Source organism: Camellia sinensis, chromosome 12, assembly GCF_055761805.1.
Source record: "Camellia sinensis isolate YWXY chromosome 12, ASM5576180v1, whole genome shotgun sequence".
Classification (NCBI taxonomy): Eukaryota; Viridiplantae; Streptophyta; class Magnoliopsida; order Ericales; family Theaceae; genus Camellia; species Camellia sinensis.
In genome coordinates, this window is record NC_138972.1 from 138,901,749 (window position 1) to 138,922,098 (window position 20,350).

Genomic DNA, 20,350 nt, shown 5'->3' on the forward strand with positions numbered 1-20,350 from the left:
GTTCCCTTCATCGTTCGGGGAGATTGCATCAGATTGGTTTCACAAACTATCGAAGGGAAGCGTGAAGACCTGGGAAGGCCTGGCCGAGATGTTCATGGCCAGGTTCGTGACAAACAAGCTGAAGCCATTAAGGGTGGATGCATTAATGGCCTTGAAGATCAGTAAGGATGAAGGCCTTAGGGCCTATGCAAAAAGGTACTATGAGGTGTTCAACCGAATACCATAGTGTAATCAAGAGGTGGCGGTCGTATCTTTCAAGAACGGCCTAAAAGACGACTGTCCACTACGAAAATCTTTGGCAAAGACATTGCCAAAAAGCATGGAAGAGCTCATGGCTAGAATCAAGAAGTATGCCAGAGCTGAGGAAGATACATCGGGGACTAAAGAGACAAAGTAAGAAAAAGGAAACGGCTCGCCGAAGCGAGGCCGAGGTAACAATGGATTCAGCAAGCAAGAGATAGGACTAAGGGCTACTCAGGCAGTTACGACTGTGTTCCGAATCCCAATTCACAAAGTCCTGGATAAGATTCATAACCAACCCTATTTTAGAGCGCCAGGGAGGACACCAGGGGAGTTTATGGGAAGAAACCTCGGCAAACATTATGCTTACCACAATGAAGATAGGCACATGACTCAGGGTTGTAGAGCCCTGAAAACACACTTAGAAGATCTGGTGAGGCAGGGTCATCTGAGAGACCTTGTCGATAAGGCCAGGACAAAGAAAGAATAGGCAAGATTGCCTCAAGCATCAGCAGCCCCGCCTCCTCCAACACAGCAACCTAAGGCAGGAGGACCTCGGGTAATTAATGTAATTCACTCGAAGGTCAACGAAAACGAGATTCGGGGGGAGACCCAAAAGGTAAAACACCTACAGCATGTCTACCATGTCGGGGAGAAGAGACATCGGGCAGAAGAGTGCCAAGGACCAGTAGTGTCCTTTACTGAAGCCGACCTTGAGATGGTGCAGCATCCACATAACGATGCCTTGGTAGGATCCCTCCAGGTTGGGAAATGCCAAGTGAAGCGCATCTTAATCGACCAAGGTAACTCTTGTGACATCATGTACGTCACATGTTACAAGGAGCTTGGCCTTCACCCAGACGATATGGAGCAATCCAATAGCCCAATGGTTGGGTTCAATGGAACGCCGACATGGCCACTGGGAACGACGAGCTTGGAGGTGCAGGCTGGTACCAAGAAGATAAAGACAGAGTTCATCGTAATCGACACACCCTTCCTTTACAATATCATCTTGGGAAGGCCATGGTTGCATGCAATGGGGGCTGTTCCCTCAACACTGCATCAATTATTGCGGTTCCCAACAGAGCATGGGATTGAGGAGGCCAGAGGAGATCAGTTGCAGGCAAAGAATTGCTCCATGGTAGCAATGAAATCCACCTGCAGCATAAGAGAACCAGAGAAGGCAGAGATCCAAGACGAACACGTGGAGGTCTTAGAGGATGTCGGCAAGGAGCCAGTCGAGAAGAGTGAAGAAGCACTGAAGAAAGTCCTCGTCCAGGAGGGGGATGAAGAACGCTTCTTTCTTCTTGGCTCGGGCTTAGCTGAAGAAGAGAAAAAAGAGTCGGAAGCTTTTTTGAGAGCAAATATTGAGGTGTTTGCTTGGATGCCTTACGAGATGCTTGGCATTGACCCCGAGGTCACTTGCCACAAACTGAATGTTGATAGGTCGGCAAAACCCGTAATTCAACGAGCAAGAAGACCGACGTTGATACACGTCGAAGCAGTGGAAGAGGAAGTAGACAAACTTCTGGAGGCAAGGGCCATTCGAGAGGTAAATTACCCGACATGGCTATCAAACATAGTGGTGGTGAAGAAAAAGAATGGTAAATGGAGGGTCTGCGTGGACTTTACCAGCCTGAACAAGGCCTGTCCCAAATACAATTTTCCTCTACCCAAGATTGACCAGCTGGTAGACGCCACTTCGGGGCATGGAAGGATGAGCTTCCTGGATGCCTACAGGGGATACCATCAGATAGCCATGCATCCCCCAGATGAGGAGAAGACTGCATTTATCACCCCAAAAGGTCTGTACTGCTACAAAGTGATGCCTTTTGGGTTGAAAAACGCAGGAACAACTTACCAAAGACTGGTAACCAAGATGTTCAAACACCTGATTGGCAGAACGGTGGAAGTTTACATCGATGACATGGTCGTAAAGACCAAGGAACCTAAAGGTCATTTGGTCAACCTGAAAGCAGTCTTTGACATCCTTAAAACATATCGGCTCCGACTCAAAACAGCGAAGTGTGCATTTGAAGTGGGATCTGGTAAGTTTTTAGGATACCTGGTGACTAGAAGGGGCATTGAGGCCAGCCCAGATCAGATTAAAGCCATCATGGAATTGAAGAGCCCAACGTCGGCAAAACAGGTTCAAATGTTGACTGGAAGGGCCGCAGCCCTGAATAGGTTCATAAGCAGAAGCTCAGACAAGTGCAAACCTTTCTTCAACTTAGTGAAGAAAGCCACAGATTTTTTATGGACAGATACTACCCGCTCGGGTTGCGCTCGAGCGGGTAGTACCTCGTTGGTGAAAGTTCTGGGGGATGAAAATCTATGCTCGAGCGGACTGGTCTTTCGCGCTCGAGCGGGTGTGTTTTGTCTTTGTGTCTTGGAGCTCGAGCGGGAATTCTTACGCTCGAGCGGAATCAGTTTTCTGTTCTTGACGCTCGAGCGTCCTGTTATCTGCTCGAGCGGGAGTGTCGTATATCAGTTGGCAGCTGGGCATTTTAAAATCATTTTTTACATTCTCTCTCTCTCTCTCTTTAACTTTCTAAAAACACTTTTGAGAGCTCCTCTCTCTAGGATCTCCCTTCTCTATAGGGTTTGATCTAGTTAGAGTGTCTCCCTATCCTCCGACCTTTGTAAAAAGTGTGTTGATCGTCAAGGGCTTCGTTTTGATCCGAGAATCGTGGTGTTTGGAGCATTTTCACTTTCTTCTCCTTCTCCGTTAGAGCTCTAACTTCGAGGTAGGGATATCCTACTCCTCTTTATGAGCTTTGTCTTTGAATTTTAGAATTTTGATATGTTGGGGATTGTTGGATAATTTTGAGAAAGTTTGGGTCTTTGTGTAATTTTAAGAAAGATGGGGTTTTATTTATAATTAAACCTATATGCATGTTTGGCATAGATAAATGATATAGATGATGAACTATGGATAAAAGTGGAACCTTGGGGTTGCTATGCTAATTATGGGAAAATGCCCTAATTAGTTGGATAAATTAATTTGTATAATTAATTTTGAGAAATGAAGAATTGAATTGAGAGTATTCAAATTAAAAAGATTATGGGATTAACGGGTGTAGTTGGATTCATTTAATCGCTTACCCAGGTTGAATGTTGATAATATATCCATTTGGTGCATTTATTTCCTATTTAGAAATAACTGCTTTGGGCTATCGGTGGAGGATAGCCTTGATTGTTGTAGACAATGCATGATGATTAGGCAAACTAAAACTAATCGATTGAGTATGCTATCGAATATAGCGGTTGGAATAATACATCGACTTTATGTATTGATTGTTTATGTATATGATCTATGTTTATATACATTGTGTGTGTGGAAGGAGATAGGGGGTGCACTCCACGGTTTAGTGAAAGATAAGGGATCAACCTCTAAGCCGGGTTGTGTGTGACATTGATACAGCACTACAATGTGTATCAAGTGTTGATTATGGAAGTGTTTAGATTGATTTGATATAGCACTAAAATGTATATCGTTATCAATTGTGAAGTATAGAAGTGTTTTTATGTCATGTTGATACAGCACCACAATGTGTATCGTTCGTATAGTGGCTTCGTTTGGGAAGTTGCTATTTTAGTAGGCTATTTTAGTTTTTGGTTATTTTAGTAGGCTAAAATTTTTGTGTTTGGGAGGATGATTGAATTTTTTTATGGTTGGATGTGATGTTTGTGAGAGAAAAAGTGAAATGATTATGGGTTTGATGTGATATTTTGTCTTATTAGCTATTTTAGCCTATTTTGTCTTTTTGTGAGTATTAGCCTAAATTAGGCTATTTTTTTTCTTCCCAAACACCCCCAGTATGGGAGTGGCTTATGTGTTATTGATACAGCATCAAAATGTGTATCCACCATGAATTTCGAAAGTATTTTTAAGATGAGTCTTATTCTCATCAAGTTATGTGGCTAAATTTTGTGCCTTGTTTTCAAACTCAAGGGTGAAAAAGAAATGAGAAATGAAATGTAACATGGACTTAAATGTCATGAAACCGGAATGTGATATAAGTGAGTGTATCGGTGTTGACCATGTATCAACTGCTAATCTTTTAGTCATTATTCATAGCTGGTTTAGCGTATTTCTGCTGGGCTACGGCTCACCCTTTATGGGACATCATTTTCAGGTACAGGTAGCATGCCACCTCCAAGGACATAGCTTGGGAGGCTAGAGGCAAACAGAATGCTTTTGTTGTTTGCTTTCTTTTGATGTATTACATGTAAAATTCAAGCCAAGGGCTTAATATGTATTGAGTTAGTACTCTTCTTTTTGTAACCAAGTGTTAACTTGGAAAGCTGTAAGTCCGTAGGGCATTTGCTTTTGTTGTTAACATGTAATACTTTTGTAAGAACTACTCTGATTAATGGAAAGATGGTTGGTTTCTTTTATATCAATGCATATCTAAGGTGATGGGTCTTATGTATTATTTTGAGGGCGTTACATTTCAAATCCAGAACCTGGGGAAGAGTTGTTTTTGTACTTAGCAGTCTCAGAACACGCAGTAAGCGCAGTGGTAATCCGAGAAGAAAAAGGGGAACAAAGGGCTGTTTACTATGTAAGCAAAACCCTGGCCGACGCAGAAACAAGGTATCTACCCTTAGAAAAATTGGCACTGGCTTTAGTAATGGCTTCAAAGAAACTGAACCATTATTTCCAGGCCCATAAAATTGTGGTGCTAACTGAACACCCCTTGAATTCCTTGCTGCAACAAGGGGACCTGATAGGAAGAACAGCCAGATGGGCAGTGGCCTTGGGACAGTATGACTTGGAGTACAAACCCAGAACAGCAATCAAAGGCCAAGTTTTGGCCGACTTCGTGGCCGAGTTCACACCAGAATCCATCGTACACCGGGCTCTGTTGAGCCGAGGTAAACGATGTCCAAGCAAGCAAGGAGAAGCCCAGCCGAATGCAATAGAACAAAGGAAAAAAGAAAAACTCAAACCCTACAGCATTTACATCGGTGACTCCTTTTGACTATTTGTCGATGGGAGCTCAAACCGGCAAGGAGCAGGGGCAGGAGTAGTACTGGTATCTCCAGATGGAGAGATATTGGAACAGTCCATTCGATTGCGGTTCAAGGCCTCAAACAATGAAGCAGAGTATGAAGCATTGATTGCAGGACTAAAGCTGGCGGTAGTAGCAGAAGTAGATGAAGTGATAGTCTTCTGTGACTCCCAGCTCATAGTCAACCAGACAACGGGCGAGTTTGCAGCCCGAGATGAAAGGATGTCAGCCTACGCAAAGGAAGTCAACAAGTTAGTAGCCTTGTTTCAGAATTGCCGACTACATCAGGTTAGCCGAGATAATAACAGTCACACCGATGCACTGGCCAATCTGGCTAGTGCAATACAACCTGGAAAAGCAAGAACGATAATGGTCGAATACTTGTCGGGCCCGAGCATTGAACCACTGATCGCAGAGCACGAAGCAATGTGTGTGGATATGGGACCAAGTTGGATGGATGCAATTGTAGCATTCTTAAAGGAAGGGAAGCTGCCAGATGACCACAAAGAGGTACACAAGATCAGATTGAAGTCGGCAAGATTCAGTCTAACAACGGAATGACATCTCTATAGAAAATCCTTCACTGGACCCCTTTTGAGGTGTGTACATCCTTCACAAGTTGAAGATTTTTTATATGAAATACATGAAGGAATTTGTGGAAGCCACGCAGGGGGCAGATCACTAGCTCATAGGGCCATCACCCAGGGATATTGGTGGCCCTACATGCAAAGAGATGCAGAAGCATATGTGAAGAAATGTGAAAAGTGCCAAAGGTTTACACCTCTGATACACCAACCAGCAGCAGACCTAAACCCAATATCCAGTCCTTGGCCGTTTGCCCAATGGGGCATGGATCTCGTTGGGCAACTGCCCCAAGCAACTGGACAAAGGAAGTACCTGCTGGTAGCAACGGATTACTTCACCAAGTGGATAAAAGCTGAGCCCCTAGCTAAGATCCGAGATATGGACGTGAAGAACTTCATATGGAGGAATATCATCACCAGATTTGGGATTCCAAGAGCAATAGTTGCCGACAATGGAACACAATTTGACAGTAAGCTAATCAAGAGCTTCTGTGCAAAGTTCAAAATCAAGAACTAGTTTTCTACCCTGAGTTTTCCTCAGAGCAATGGACAAGTAGAAGCATCCAACAAAGTCATCTTGGATGGGATTAAGAAGCGGTTGCAAGCAGCAAAGGGAAAATGGGTGGATGAACTACCAAGTGTGCTCTGGGCATATCGGACTACGCCGAGAAGATCAACAGGGGAATCCCCCTTTGCCATGGCTTATGGAACAGAAACTGACATTCCGCTGGAGGTCGGCATCCCTGGGATCAGAACCCAGGGAGTAGAGAACGGGACTAATGATGTACTCTTAGCCCGAGATCTGGACCTACTAGAAGAAAGAAGGGAGAGAGTTGTAATTCAGCTGGCAGCATACCAGTAGCAGCTTGCCAGAGCTTATAATAAAAGGGTCAACCCATGGGAGTTTCCAATCGGTGACCTCGTCCTGAGGAAAGTCGTCGGCAACAAGAAGGATCCCAGAGAGGGGAAGCTTGGCCTAAATTGGGAAGGACCCTACAGAATCATCTCGGTACTGGGCAATGGGGCATATCGGCTTGAAGATAATGAGGACAAAGAGTTGCCAAGGCCTTGGAACACTTGCAATTTAAAATTTTTATATCATTAGAATTTTTTGTCATTTTGCCGAAGTAAATAAATAAATTTTTAGCTTGTTTATATATGTTTATACACTTGTAACTGATAACGATACATAACGTTGTTTCTGGAATACATGTATAACGAGAACCCAAGTGGAACCTAGGTTCACATCAGGGGGCAGAGAGAAGAAAAATGGGTTTAACACTTGTTGAAACTTGAGAAAAGTTTACAAGTTTAAGTTAAACCGAGATTATGTTTAACACTTGTTGAAACTTGAGAAAAGTTTAAAAGTTGAAGTTAAGCCGAGATTATGTTTAACACTTGTTGAAACTTGAGAAAAGTTTACAAGTTGAGGTTAAGCCGAGATTATGTTTAACACTTGTTGAAACTTGAGAAAAGTTTACAAGTTGAGGTTAAGCCGAGATTATGTTTAACACTTGTTGAAACTTGAGAAAAGTTTACAAGTTGAAGTTAAACCGAGATTATGTTTTAACACTTGTTGAAACTTGAGAAAATTTTACAAGTTGAAGTTAAACCGAGATTATGTTTAAACTCGCTGAAACTTGAGAAAAGTTTAAGAGTTGAAGTTAAATCGAGATCATGTTTAACACTTGTTGAAACTTGAGAAAAGTTTTACAAGTTGAAGACTAAGGTTAAACACTTGTTGAAATTTTGTGAAAAATTTTTACAAGGTGAAACCAAGGTTATACCAAAGAAAAGTACTTGGGTACTTGTCGAGGTAAATCATCAGTTTGTTTAACCGAGGTATGTCACCCCGAGAAGATTGCACAAGGATTGAAGCATACAAGGCAAACATGCAAGCATTCAAAACAAAAGAGTTGAATTAAAAGCACATCGGTGATGTAAAGAGTTTACATTACTTCAAAAAGAAAAACAAAGTACAAAATACAAAGGAAAAAGACATCAAAATCAAGACTCTTTGGCAACAACAAATGGTTGGGTCTGGATCTCGGAAGACTGCTGGGAGGACATCTCGGCCACCTTCTCGGCCGCAAGCTCAACATCAATTTCTTGAAGGGTCTGATCAAGGCTCTTGTCGGCGGGAGGCACGACCAATAATGCCTACTCAGGGGTAGCTTCCTTGGGAACCTCATCACCCTCCTTATCTTGAGTCAAGTCCAGGACTTGCTCGTTCAGAGAAGGGGACTTGGTCCCAACAGCTTCCTTTGATTTCCTCACTAGGGTCTCCTCCTCAGACTCAGATTCATCGACGGATTGAGTTGGAGACGGAGGGAATGGAAGAGGAATGACGTCGACGTTCCTAAGGGGCGAGTCCTCGGGGACTTCAAGCTTTTTTAGTAAAGTCATCCAACCAAGGGTAAAACCCTTGTTGCATGCTTGCTTTACTTGTTTTTCATAGTCCGCCGTGACATCGGCCACCCCCTCGTTGTACCCCTTCTGGTCGGCCTCCTTCAGCTCAGCGTCTTTGGTGGCCAAGGCATCCTGAAGTTCTTTTTGGGCTTGGGCCATCTCTTCCTTAGACTCTTTCCTTTGGGCCTCAAGAACCTTGTTAACGGCCTCAGCAGCACCCGCTTTTTCATCGGCATCATCCTTAGCTTTGATGGCAGCCTCGGCCTGGTCTTCCAACTTCTTCATTTTTTATTGTAAGCTTTTGTTGGCCTTTTGCAGACTGGCAACTTCTCTCTTCTTATCGGCCAGTTCTTTCCGGTTCTCAAAAGATTGTATTGAGAAGGAATGAGCATGCTGGATGGCCTGAAAGCGAAGAAGACAAAAGTTATTAAAAAATTTTCTAAGTACAAGAAAGAAAGAAAAATGACCAAATAAAGACACTCACTTGGACAGAGCGCTGAAGCATCAAGGCATAGTTTTCATATTCTCTCAACTTGGCGTTTCAGTCGAGATCGCTGGGAAGAGGCAAAGCAGTACTAAGGGCAATGCCGACATTAATGTTATTGGTGTTGTTGCTAGCCCTAACTGGCTTATCCTCCAGTGTGATTTGAGGAGCCCAGGGGGAATCCTGCTTTCGAGACCCCAATGTGGTTGCAGCGGATGACCTCGGCTTATTTGATTTTGAGGATTCAGATGGCTGGGCCTCGGCTGACCTCTTCTCGGCAGCAGATGTAGTTCTCTCACTCGAACCTAATTTTGAGATTGGCAGAGTATCTTCAGTGTCAATTTGAGTCACCTTAGCCTTTGGCTGACCCTTCTTGATCCTTTTTGTTTTCGGCTTTGGCTGGGTTGGCGCTGATTGGGCATCAACTGAATCAGGAATATCGGCCAGAAGATCCTTAGCAACTGCTTTTTGGCGGCCCATTTCAACAGTAAAAATGGTTCGTCGTCGACGTTGGCGCTGGGATATTGGGATCAAATAAGGAGCCGAGGTTGACGGCTGCTCGGCTGGATCAGAGGTCGATCCTTGATCTGGCCGAGATAAGGAGGCAGTTTGAGGAGTTGTTGCAAAAGGCGGAGACAAACTCTTCTTCTTCTTCTTCTTGGGGACGTCGGGAAGAGCTGACTTGTAGGTAGGAATGAAATTAAGTAGAAGAGGGGCCTTCCTCAAGCCTTTGCTGGGAAAGAAAGACTGACAGAAGCCCTTTGGTGGCTGAGGAAGAGCTGCAAGAAAAGTAGACATTAGAAACAAATAGAGTATTGAAGACTTTAAAAACAAGTTAGTATGAACACAGGGCTCTTACCATTGCCCTCTACAAAAACTGTTCGAGGAAGAGGGTAAAGATGGAGGTCCTCATCTGAAGCGAACTCCCAGTTCCCTGAGGTAATGAAATAATCATCTCCAGCTCCCTTGTTGGAGTCTGGGAGGTCGGCCATGATTTTGTATTTTGTGGATCTCGGCTTAAGGTAGTAAACGTAGCCTGTGTCTTTTTTGAGGCCACACATGGTGTAGCAAAACTGGATATCGGCTAAGGTAACCCTAACGTTTTCTTGTTTGGCTAAGGCTATGATGCCATTAATGACTCGGTAGGAGTTGATGGCAAGCTGCATTGGGTTCAACTTATAGTAGTGAATGATTTCACGAAAAAGGATATTAAGTGGAAGCCGAAGTCCGCACTCGATGAAAGCTACAACAGGAAGGGGCATGGAATCAGCTGTGGGCATAATAGAGTCATCCTCCCTAGCCAACCTCAGATAAACGTCGGCCGGGATGTCAAACTCACACCTAAAGTGATCTAACTTGGTCGGGGTATCTACCCTATGTTTCCACATACCCATGATATCGGCCTAATTAGGAGGAACTGGGTTTCAGAATGAAGGTGTTTTAAAAGGGTTATTAGGACTTCGGCAAAAACCTAAAGTATGCGCTAGGTAAGAATTTGTGGAAATAGTTTCAGTTTTTCCTAATAATCGTGGGTTCTACAAGCAAATCCCAAACCTAGATCTATGGAAACGAAGATTGAAGGCGCGAAATCTAAAAAACAGAAAAGCAAGAATGCACTTCAGAATCAAGAACAAAGATGGACTATCAAGAACATTGTAAGTACGAAGGGTATAAGGTCAAGAACAGTGGCAAAAGTGCAGAAAAGTTGTGAGCAGTGCGAGTATTCAAGACATGGGAAAAGAACAAAATCGTGAAATAAATACGCTCAGATGCATGATTCATGAATCAAATACTTGAGTAAAACAGCAATGGCGATTAAAAATGAGGCAAAACTCCTTGGAGAGCAACAAAAAACTGAAAGCAGAAAGAACAATGGCTTACTAGAGAATGTTAGACCGGTGTGGGGATCGCCGAAGTCAAACAACGATTGCAAAAGTGGCGAAACGGCGAAAACCTCATCGGAGGAGACAAATGAAAACGGTTATAGAGCTTGTAAGACTGGAACAATGGCATATTCAGAACCTAGAGAGAATTGAGAGCTTGGGGATACAAAAGTGAGAAGACGGAGAGAAAGGAATTGATTTTTGTTAAAACACAGAAACGGCGGCAAAGAGGTCATTAATGAGCCTAGAAGAACGTATACGTCAGACAGCGCACGCAAAAATGATTCAATTTATAGGTGTGTATCTAGTACAATCTAGTGAGAGAAAGACGCGTGACTAAAACGATTGAGTTGTTATGCACGACAACTCATACACATGAAAGAGCACTTGGAAATTTTTGTTCTGTAAAAGGCATGTCGGCCTGAATGACGATCTCAGCTCAGATATGTTAAGCCGATGTATTGACAGGAAGTTCTGATATAGGTTCCATCATCTCAAGATGCCGAGGTAATAGAACCTAGGGGGCAGTTGTGGGGATATATTTTCTGAGAACCAACACGTGGCCAAGGTGACGCCGACGTGTCAGCCGAGGTGCCACGTGTCTTGGTCATGACGCCGAGGTTATCTTGGCAAGGCCGAGGTTATCTCCGAAGATATCAGAATCCGAGATAAACGGATACGGCACAAGAGTCCTAGAATGAGGAAGGACTTCAGCATGGATAAGGATAACACTCTTAGTGAGTTATATCTTTATCTATTGGAGAGTCCAGGATAAGCACTGAGCAGAAGTCCATTGAAGCTAGGCTTCTATGGGGACTAGGATTGAGGTAACTATAAAAGAAAAGCACCCCCGATGGGTCTAAGGTACGCAATTTATATTCTGAACAGTGAGTTTAGCACTATTGATTATCTTTGAGAGATATACTGACTTGATCGTCGGAGTGCCCCCGGGTGGACGAACCACCGCCGGAATCTTCTCTTTCTATTGCAGGTCAGACAGGTGCCGTCTATTCTGCCAATGCTCTCCAGCTGAATACTAAGTTGGCAGTGTGATCGGAAATTCACTCACACGCCAATAAAAATTTACCTAATCAAATGAAATTATACATGAGAAAATGATTATTTTGTCATCAAAGTCTTTTGTAAGTAAAAAAAGATGTGGATTCTCTTCAGTCTATAATTTGGATTGGAAGGCATTGTTTGGGCTCGTGGAATAGACCAGCCACCAAAGTTTACTTGGTCAAAGAAGGGTACCCACACAGATAGTTACAACAATACTGGGTCTTCTAAATGACCCTATATGGAGTACCTACCCCATACAATAACATAAAAAATGTACTCTAGAAACAATAAACAAAAGACTTTAACAAGACTTCGGAACAATGAATGACCTATTTCCTATTGTTGTTTATTAATGTATATGTCAAATTCACTCATCAAAGATTTAATTTTCATCACAAACATTCAAGGCTATGGTTGTCTACAACTCTTGCCCTTAGAGCCCCCTCCCATCACCTATTTTGCTTTGTTCTCTATTCTTCTTCTTCTACTTTCCACTTCATGCAACTGCACTGAGCTTCAACTTCACCAATTTTAATAAAACATTTCAAAATAGCGCCATAATAGTAGAAGGCCAAGCTAATGTTTCCACCCAAGGCATCCAAATCATCCCTCCAAAGGAAACTTGGAAAGCCGGTCGAGCCACATATAAAGATCCTCTTCAACTTGGGGACATAGCTTCCGGAACACTGGCGGACTTTAACACCCATTTCTCGTTCATAACTGATTCAAAAGGAAAGTTGACTTTTGTAGATGGGTTCGCATTCTCCCTTCATCCTATCAATTCTACTCCTATGAGCGCATATGGTGCTACCATGGGTCTTCCAATCTTGTCAACTTTCCCACCCAAAGCGACTTCATTTGTTGCTGTGGAGTTTGATACCTTTCCAAATGTTTGGGATCCACCTGAAACTCATGTAGGTATCGATATCAACTTTATTACATCTAATGTTACTTCAGTATGGTACACTAACATAACGTATGGGAAAGAGAATGAAGCTTGGATTAGTTATAATTCTAGTTCAAAAAATTTGAGTGTTGTTTTCACCGGATACAAAGATAATAACATAATTGAAACTAGTCTTAGTTTTTCGGTTGACTTGAGGGAGCACTTACCAGAATGGGTTACAATAGGCTTCTCAGCTGGAACAGGAGATTTGTATGAGAGTCACATTGTTAAATCATGGTCATTCAATTCAAGTTTCCAAATTGATGTGCCAGCTAGTCCTAGTCCAAGTTCCAGTTTCATTCCAAGCCCCAATGCTACCTCTAGCCCAAGAAAGAAAGGTGGAAACAACAAAAATGCTCTAGTTGTGGGGTTGAGTGTGGGATCAGCTGCTTTGGTTAGTGGGTTGGCTTTATTTGGCTTTGTCAAGTGGAAGAAAAGTAGAGCACCAGCAGAGAATGGGGAGACTGCCCCTGATATGTCCTTGGACGATGAATTCGATGCAGGTATCGAACCAAAGAAGTTTTCATATGCTGAATTGTTTCGTGCAACGAATAACTTCGCGGATGAACATAAGCTTGGAGAGGGAGGATTTGGTGGAGTTTATAAAGGTTTTTTAAGGGAAACAAATTCCTATGTTGCTATGAAGAGGATATCAAAGGGATCGAAATAGGGAATAAAAGAGTATGCATCTGAAGTGAAGATCATTAGTCAATTAAGGCATAGAAATTTGGTGCAACTACTTGGTTGGTGCCATGACAAAAATGAACTCCTACTTGTTTACGAGTTCATGGAAAATGGAAGCTTAGATAACCATCTCTTCAATGAAAAAAGCGTGTTGACATGGGCAGTAAGGTATAAAATTGCACAAGGCTTGGCCTCGGCATTGTTGTATCTACATGAAGGATGGGAACAATGTGTGGTGCATAGAGATGTAAAATCGAACAATGTCATGTTGGATTCAAATTTCAATACTAAACTTGGGGATTTTGGATTAGCTAGGTTTGTCGACCACGGAAAAAATACACAAACGACCATTTTGGCAGGGACAAGGGGATACATGGCACCTGAATACTTAGTTACAGGCAAAGCTAGCAAAGAATCATATGTTTACAGTTTTGGAATTGTGGCATTAGAGATAGCTTGTGGAAGAAGACCCATGGACCAAAATGTCGAAGAAAGTCAGATGGTATTGGTGGAGTGGGTTTGGGACCTCTATGGCACCAATAGGCTTTTGGAAGCGGCGGTGGATACGAAGATTTGCCCAGATTTCAATCCGAAGGAAATGGAATGCTTGATGATTGTTGGGCTCTGGTGTGCTCACCCGGATCAAAATCTCTGACCTTCAATTAGCCAAGCAATTCATGTGCTTAATTTTGAAGCTCCATTGCCCATTCTTCTAGCAAAAATGCCTATAGCAACATGTTTAGTTTTTGTAGATGATGATGATCAGGTGAACTTGGAGGAATCTGTGTAATATAAATTAAAGAAACCAAAAATAATTTCTGCAAAATATCTAAAAGGATGTCTGTCAAGCTATATTTTAATTATGTTGTAGTTCATGTTACTCAAGTTCTTTGTTTTTACAAATCTTCATAACAATTGTTAATCTAGCTGTCTCATTTTGAATATTCTTTGCATATTAAGGCTTGGTTTGGCATACACTATAAAAGCCAAAAAGTCAAAAAGTTACTCAAAAAGTCAAAAAGTTAACACTATTCACTAAAAAAAATATATTAAAAAAATAATATCCACATAATAATACAAATAAAAAAAAATACAATTAACAAGGTATGACGTGATGGGCTCGTCAGTGACTGAAAAAAAAAAAAAAGGGAGTAAAATATTCATTAAATTGGATGGTAGAGCTGGGCCCGTGGGGGCCCACCATGGGTCCCGTTTTGGTAATTTGAACCGTTCAATATGTAGAACTCGTTTAGTACTATATGCCTATAAAAAATCACGTCTATCGGATATCGCTAAATATATGATCAAATCAGCTTTGTATAAAAATGGATGGTGTTATAGTTAACAGTTAACAAAAAAAATTAAAACGATCAGATAGCTATCGATATCCAATCAATGTGATTTTTTACAAGCATATAGTACTCGACGAGTTTTACACATTGAACGGTTCCGATTAGCAAAACGAGACCCGTGGTGGGCCCCCATGGGCCAAACATAACCGACCAATTTATGCCCAAAAAGTAGAGAATCAATCTCCTATACACCCACTGCAGCGCTGCTTCCAACCGTACGGCCTACACCATTACTTTATTCCCCTATACACTTATTTATGCAATTTTTTAATACACATATTTCCATAAAAAGTCAAAAAGTTAACCCAAACATCAATATTTTTTTCCCTCAACTTTTTAGTCCAAAAAGAAAAAAAAAATGCACTTATTTAGGACACCCCAAACAACCCAATATGTATCATATGCAACTTATGGTATTTGTGAAATTTATTATCACAAATATCATAATTAAATCCTTAAAAATATTCATAATCAAACAATATATGAGATATAACTAAAGACGTTTTAAATCATAACTAAATTAATATTATAATTACTATCACAATGAGTCATAATTAATACCACAATATATATATAATCAAGTCATAACCAAATTATTACAATAAGTCATAACCAAATATCATAAAGGTTGCAACTGAGGCATATGGTACACAACCCAAAACATAGAATTTTCCATTTATATATATAATTTGGATTTTGGGTTGCTTTGCTTGTTTGGTATCTTTGCCCAATTCCATTTTAATTTAAATCAAAATTTTAAATTCTACTCACACCAAATTAAAAATATATTGTTCAAATCATAAATTTTTTTTTACTTTAGATTCGAATGGTTCAAGTTGAGCCCACCTAAATTACTAATTGAACCTACGGCTGCGCAACTGTGATTGGTAGTGACAATTTTTATTTTTTATTTTTATGTACATCGGAAAGGAAGTGATTGGTAGTGATATAATGCGCCGATTTTATAACCGAAAAACCAGAAACATTTGGGCTTGTTAATTAGAAGCTCAATTTTTTTCTTCCTCTGGTCAACAATAAGCAGATATATAGTATTAATAATTTGTACAGATAATATTAAGTATAAAAATTTGAATAATATTAGGAACTAAGAAAAAAATATTATGAAATATTTCATGAAGATTTTTCATTCTTTAATGAGTGTGTGGTGATTTATTGTATGTGTAATTTAACGGTAGAGGATCTTTCATGATCATCTTTATGATATTTTTTTCATAATATCCCTAGCATTACTTTAAAAATTTAGAGTTAAGATTCTCGCTGAGGTAACATGACACAATTTGAGGGATTTATAGGATTAATTAAGGGTTCTATTTCAATAATCTAAACTGTTTATTTTTCTAAAATCCACAATGTATGGTATTCATAAAAAAATTAATTCAATTTAATAATCATAACTTTTATTTTATTTTATTGTATTTATGTCCAAAAAATGGATGATAAATATACTTTTGCAATAGGCCATTCATTTTTTTAAAGACAAATGTGATAAAATAAAAATGTTATGATTATCAAATTGTCCTAAAACTTTTCATGAATGTTATACATTATGAGCTCTACAAAATAAACGGTTTAGATTGTCGAACCGAGACCTATGTTGGGACCTATGAGTCCCTCAAGTTCTATCTTGTTGAAATCACAACATGAGAGAAATCCAACCCAAAAATTTAAATAGTCATTTCAGTTGTAAACTTTTGTAATTGACCCGATGAGTTTTAATTTATTTTTTTGGGTAAATTATATTTTAACCCTTGTGATTTGTCTAAAGAACACGAATTCCCTCTCTACTTAATACCAAACTGTAATAGAAGTAATAAAAAATTATACATGCCCCTAAATATTTTACACTAAAAAATTTCATTTGATTAATAGTCTTCGTATCTCTCTCTACCTTCTCTCTCACCGTGAGCACCATATCACCACCCACCACATTTTAACACCAAACCCACCTCCATCATTCATTTTCACAACCAAGTTCCATCACCACTACCTCAAGCTCCACGACTACCATCACCGCAAGCTCCGTCGTCACCACTGGGCCATCACGACCATCATCACCCACCTCCATCAAAACCAAGAACCACCTTTCACAAAGTGCTATAGATGAAGTAGCAGAAGAGGGAGGATGATGAAAAAGAAAGAAATAGATTTGGAAATGTTTATTTGGAATGTGTGAAGTTGGTTTCGGACAACTTTCGGCATACCGAAACCACCCATTTTAGAAACAAGTGAGAAAACAAGGTGGCGTAGGATGAAGTACAAAGCAATGTGAAGAGATTAGTGAAAGAACAGGGTAAAACCATGAAGAATCGAGAAAATTATAGAGTCTGAAAAATGGGCCGAATAAATGTAGGAAACGAGAAGAAAAATCTTATTTTTGGTCAATTTTCAAAGCTCCGATAGTACGCGAAAAAAGCGGAATGAGGCTTGTGTGGAGTGATACGAAAACTAGACAGTGAGATAAATTCAACAACATAAAAATGAGGTAAAACAAAATTATGACAAATAAGATATAAGGGTTTGAATTGGTGCATTTGAATTTGAAAATCTGATATTTTCGGATCTGTTCGTGCATGCGGTTTGGAAAAGATAAAGTGGGTTTTGTTCGTATGAATCCCATCAATGCTATTTCAAAAATCTAAACGCTTACACCTGTTAATTGTTTGACTCCATGGGTTTGGTTTGTTACTAATTTGAATCACAAAACAAATGCAAATAGTGATGGTGTTTGTTGGTAATGGGTGGTGATGGTGTGATGAGAGAGAAACAAAAATAATGAAAATAGAGAAAGTGGGTTAGAATAATTTTTAGAGAGAGAAGTGGTGGTGATAAGAAATATAAAGGGAAAAGAGAAAGTGAGTTTGAACTATTTTGTAGAGTTGGTTATTGTAATACCCCTGTTCCGTAATATGTTAATTGGTCCTTAACATGATGTGATTATGTATTTTGATATGATTTTGTGTTCCACTATGTGAAAATATGTGGTTTGAAGTTCTATCTGTTCACCGTAGGAATATCTGTTTGAATAATCAGCTTTGGAAATTTAATTGAGGGCCTTATCGGGCACAGAACCCGAAATCGATTACGCCATTGTAGTTGGCATAATTTTTAGAGCCTACGGTGAAATTTAATTGAAAATTGATTCTGGTCAATTTAAACTAATTGAAATGATAAATTAAGTACCCCATTATTTTATATTATTATATTGACTTAGTGGGACTTAATATATTTGAGCACTACACCTTATTTCTCTCCCTTAGCTTATTTTGGCTGATTCTTGAACTCAATTTGAGAGGGAGAGCCGACTATAGGGAGGGAGAAAGAGGGATTATGCAACTTTGGTCTTGAAACTTGGAGATTGGAAGTCTAATTCAAGATTTGATCATAGATTGTGAGGATCAAGCTCCTAGGTGAGTGATTCTTGGATTATAATTGTAATTTTGTGCATGTCCAAGCTATCTTGGTGATCAAGAACAAGATTGTAATGAAGTTGAGTTGTGTTTGTTGAATTGAAGCTTAATATGTGCATGCATGTAAGAAATACTTTGAAATTTGCATGTTTGAGCACAAATGTGTATAACCCATGTGAAATATTAAAGGAAACTCATGTCTTGATCACCATTTGTGTTACCTAAGTTGAGAATGTGGCTAATCCATCACATGCATGTACAAATTGAGAAGATATGAGCTTTGAATGCATGAAAGGGTTACATTGGTAATGAGTTGGTGGAAAATGAGCCATGCATGTAAATAAATTATGAAATTGAGCTTCAATATGTTGTAATTCTATGTTTGTACCATGTTAGTAGATGATTATGTGAAGTTTGGGCCGAAATCATGCATTTAGAGCCTTTGAATGTCGAGATGAAGCTCAAGAACTCAATCTGGAAAATCCAGATTTTCGATGTACGCTCGAGCGGGTGAAGTGCCGCTCAAGCGGAGAAATCGAGCTTCCAGCATTTTCTGCAGACATGCTTCCCGCTCGAGCGGGGAAGTTGACGCTCGAGCGGGGAGCTATGTAGACAGGCAGTTCGCTCGAGCGGCCGAGTTCACGCTCGAGCTAGAATTGAAGGCAACCAGTACTTTTGCAGACCTAAGGGTCCGCTCGAGCGGGGAAGTCCACGCTTGAGCGGGGACCCTATTTTCTGAAATCCTGTTTTTGCATTTTGTGTTCTGTTTTCCGTTCTCTTTCACTTGCAAGCACTCTTAGGCATATGTTAAGCATTGTAAATGAGTTAATGAGATAATAATAAAGCCTAAAGAGGAATATGTGAATTAGAGAACGGATTGAACTGTTAGTGACCCTTTTGTGTTCATGAAATGTGTAGGGTCGAGCTCCAGGGCAAATCCACAAGCCGATCACTGTGAGTAATATCAATATTTGAATGCTTGCGAATGTCCAATTGTTTACCCCCTTTTAAGCTTTATGAATTGCTAATTGGGATTGTGGACGTAAGTCTGATATGATTGCATGAATGGACCAAAGGTCGTTTTGATGTGAATGAATGGACCAAAGGTCGTTTTGAAATGAATGAATGGACCAAAGGTCGTCCTGATATAAATGAATGGACCAAAGGTCGTCCTGATGTAAATGAATGGACCAAAGGTCGTTTGACACATGTGAGTGGGCCGAAGGCCGTTTTGACATGAATGAGTAGGCCGAAGGCCGTTTTGACATGAACGAGTGGGCCAAAGGCCGTTTTGACATAAATGAATTGGCCGAAGGCCATTTTGACAAAAATGAATGGGCCAAAGGCCGTTTCAACATAAGTGAATGGGCCGAAGGCCGTTTTGCCACGAATGGAAACCCAAATGGGCCAAAGGCCAGAATGTTGGAACTACAGTTACTTGATTTGCATTTCGTATAGTCTTATATATTTGCTAATTAGAAGTATGAATTGGGCCCAAGGCCGTTTGGAGCATGTTGTTCTACATATTGTGATGTAACTGTCATATTTGATATTATTCACTGGACTATCGCTCACGCTCATTCATGTCTTTGTAGGTGAGCCAAGAGAAGTTCAAACCCAGCCCCAGTGAAGTCTGCCAAGAATAACATGAGTTTGGAGAGTCAGCCTTATGTCTCACGCACGAGACTCAACCTTGCCATTCTGTTATGTATTTCCATTTTGTCTTGTTGGCAAGGATCTTGTGTATATCGGTATGTAGTTGTGATATGGGTTGACTCAGTTTAGATGATCCTGTCTGTAATGAATTTTGTGAAACTGTATTTTTGATGTGGGTTATTAACATATCTGAGCATGGTTTGTTTGATGTGCATATAAGCACGGCTCTATGGACAAAGTTTTCAAATTTTTGCTTCCGTTTGGCCCCTTTACTCTGACAAGTTACGTCTGTATCGGTCTGAGGCCGTAGGTACTCACAGGATTACTGGCCGGTCATGTCCTTAACCCATAGGGGCGAGTTTGGGTCGTGACAGTTATGGTGGTAATGTTGGTTGGTTGTGGTTTTGCATAGAAGGTGATGGTGGTGAGTTGAGAGGATAAATAAAAGGTAATGGTGGCGGTTTTGCATGGAAGGTGATAAATGTGCATATTTATATAAAGAGGGAGAGAGAAGGGGTGTTTTGCTTCAAGAGTATAATGTTTTTGATGGGAGAAAGTGTTGCCTACGATTGCACTACACTTTTATGCTCACGTTGTGTTCAAA

General features: G+C 40.5%; 1 protein-coding gene and 1 pseudogene across 1 annotated transcript; both read left to right on the forward strand.

Moving 5' to 3' along the window:
• Positions 1-10,543: 10,543 nt before the first annotated feature.
• LOC145803919 (L-type lectin-domain containing receptor kinase IX.1-like) lies at positions 10,544-13,296 on the forward strand. The gene is made up of 2 exons (XM_082897303.1): positions 10,544-10,727; positions 12,431-13,296. Exons 1-2 carry the CDS (start codon positions 10,544-10,546, stop codon positions 13,294-13,296), a joined length of 1,050 nt encoding a protein of 349 aa, XP_082753429.1.
• Positions 13,297-13,413: 117 nt separating this feature from the next.
• LOC145803920 (L-type lectin-domain containing receptor kinase IX.1 pseudogene) lies at positions 13,414-13,965 on the forward strand (annotated as a pseudogene).
• Positions 13,966-20,350: the final 6,385 nt, after the last annotated feature.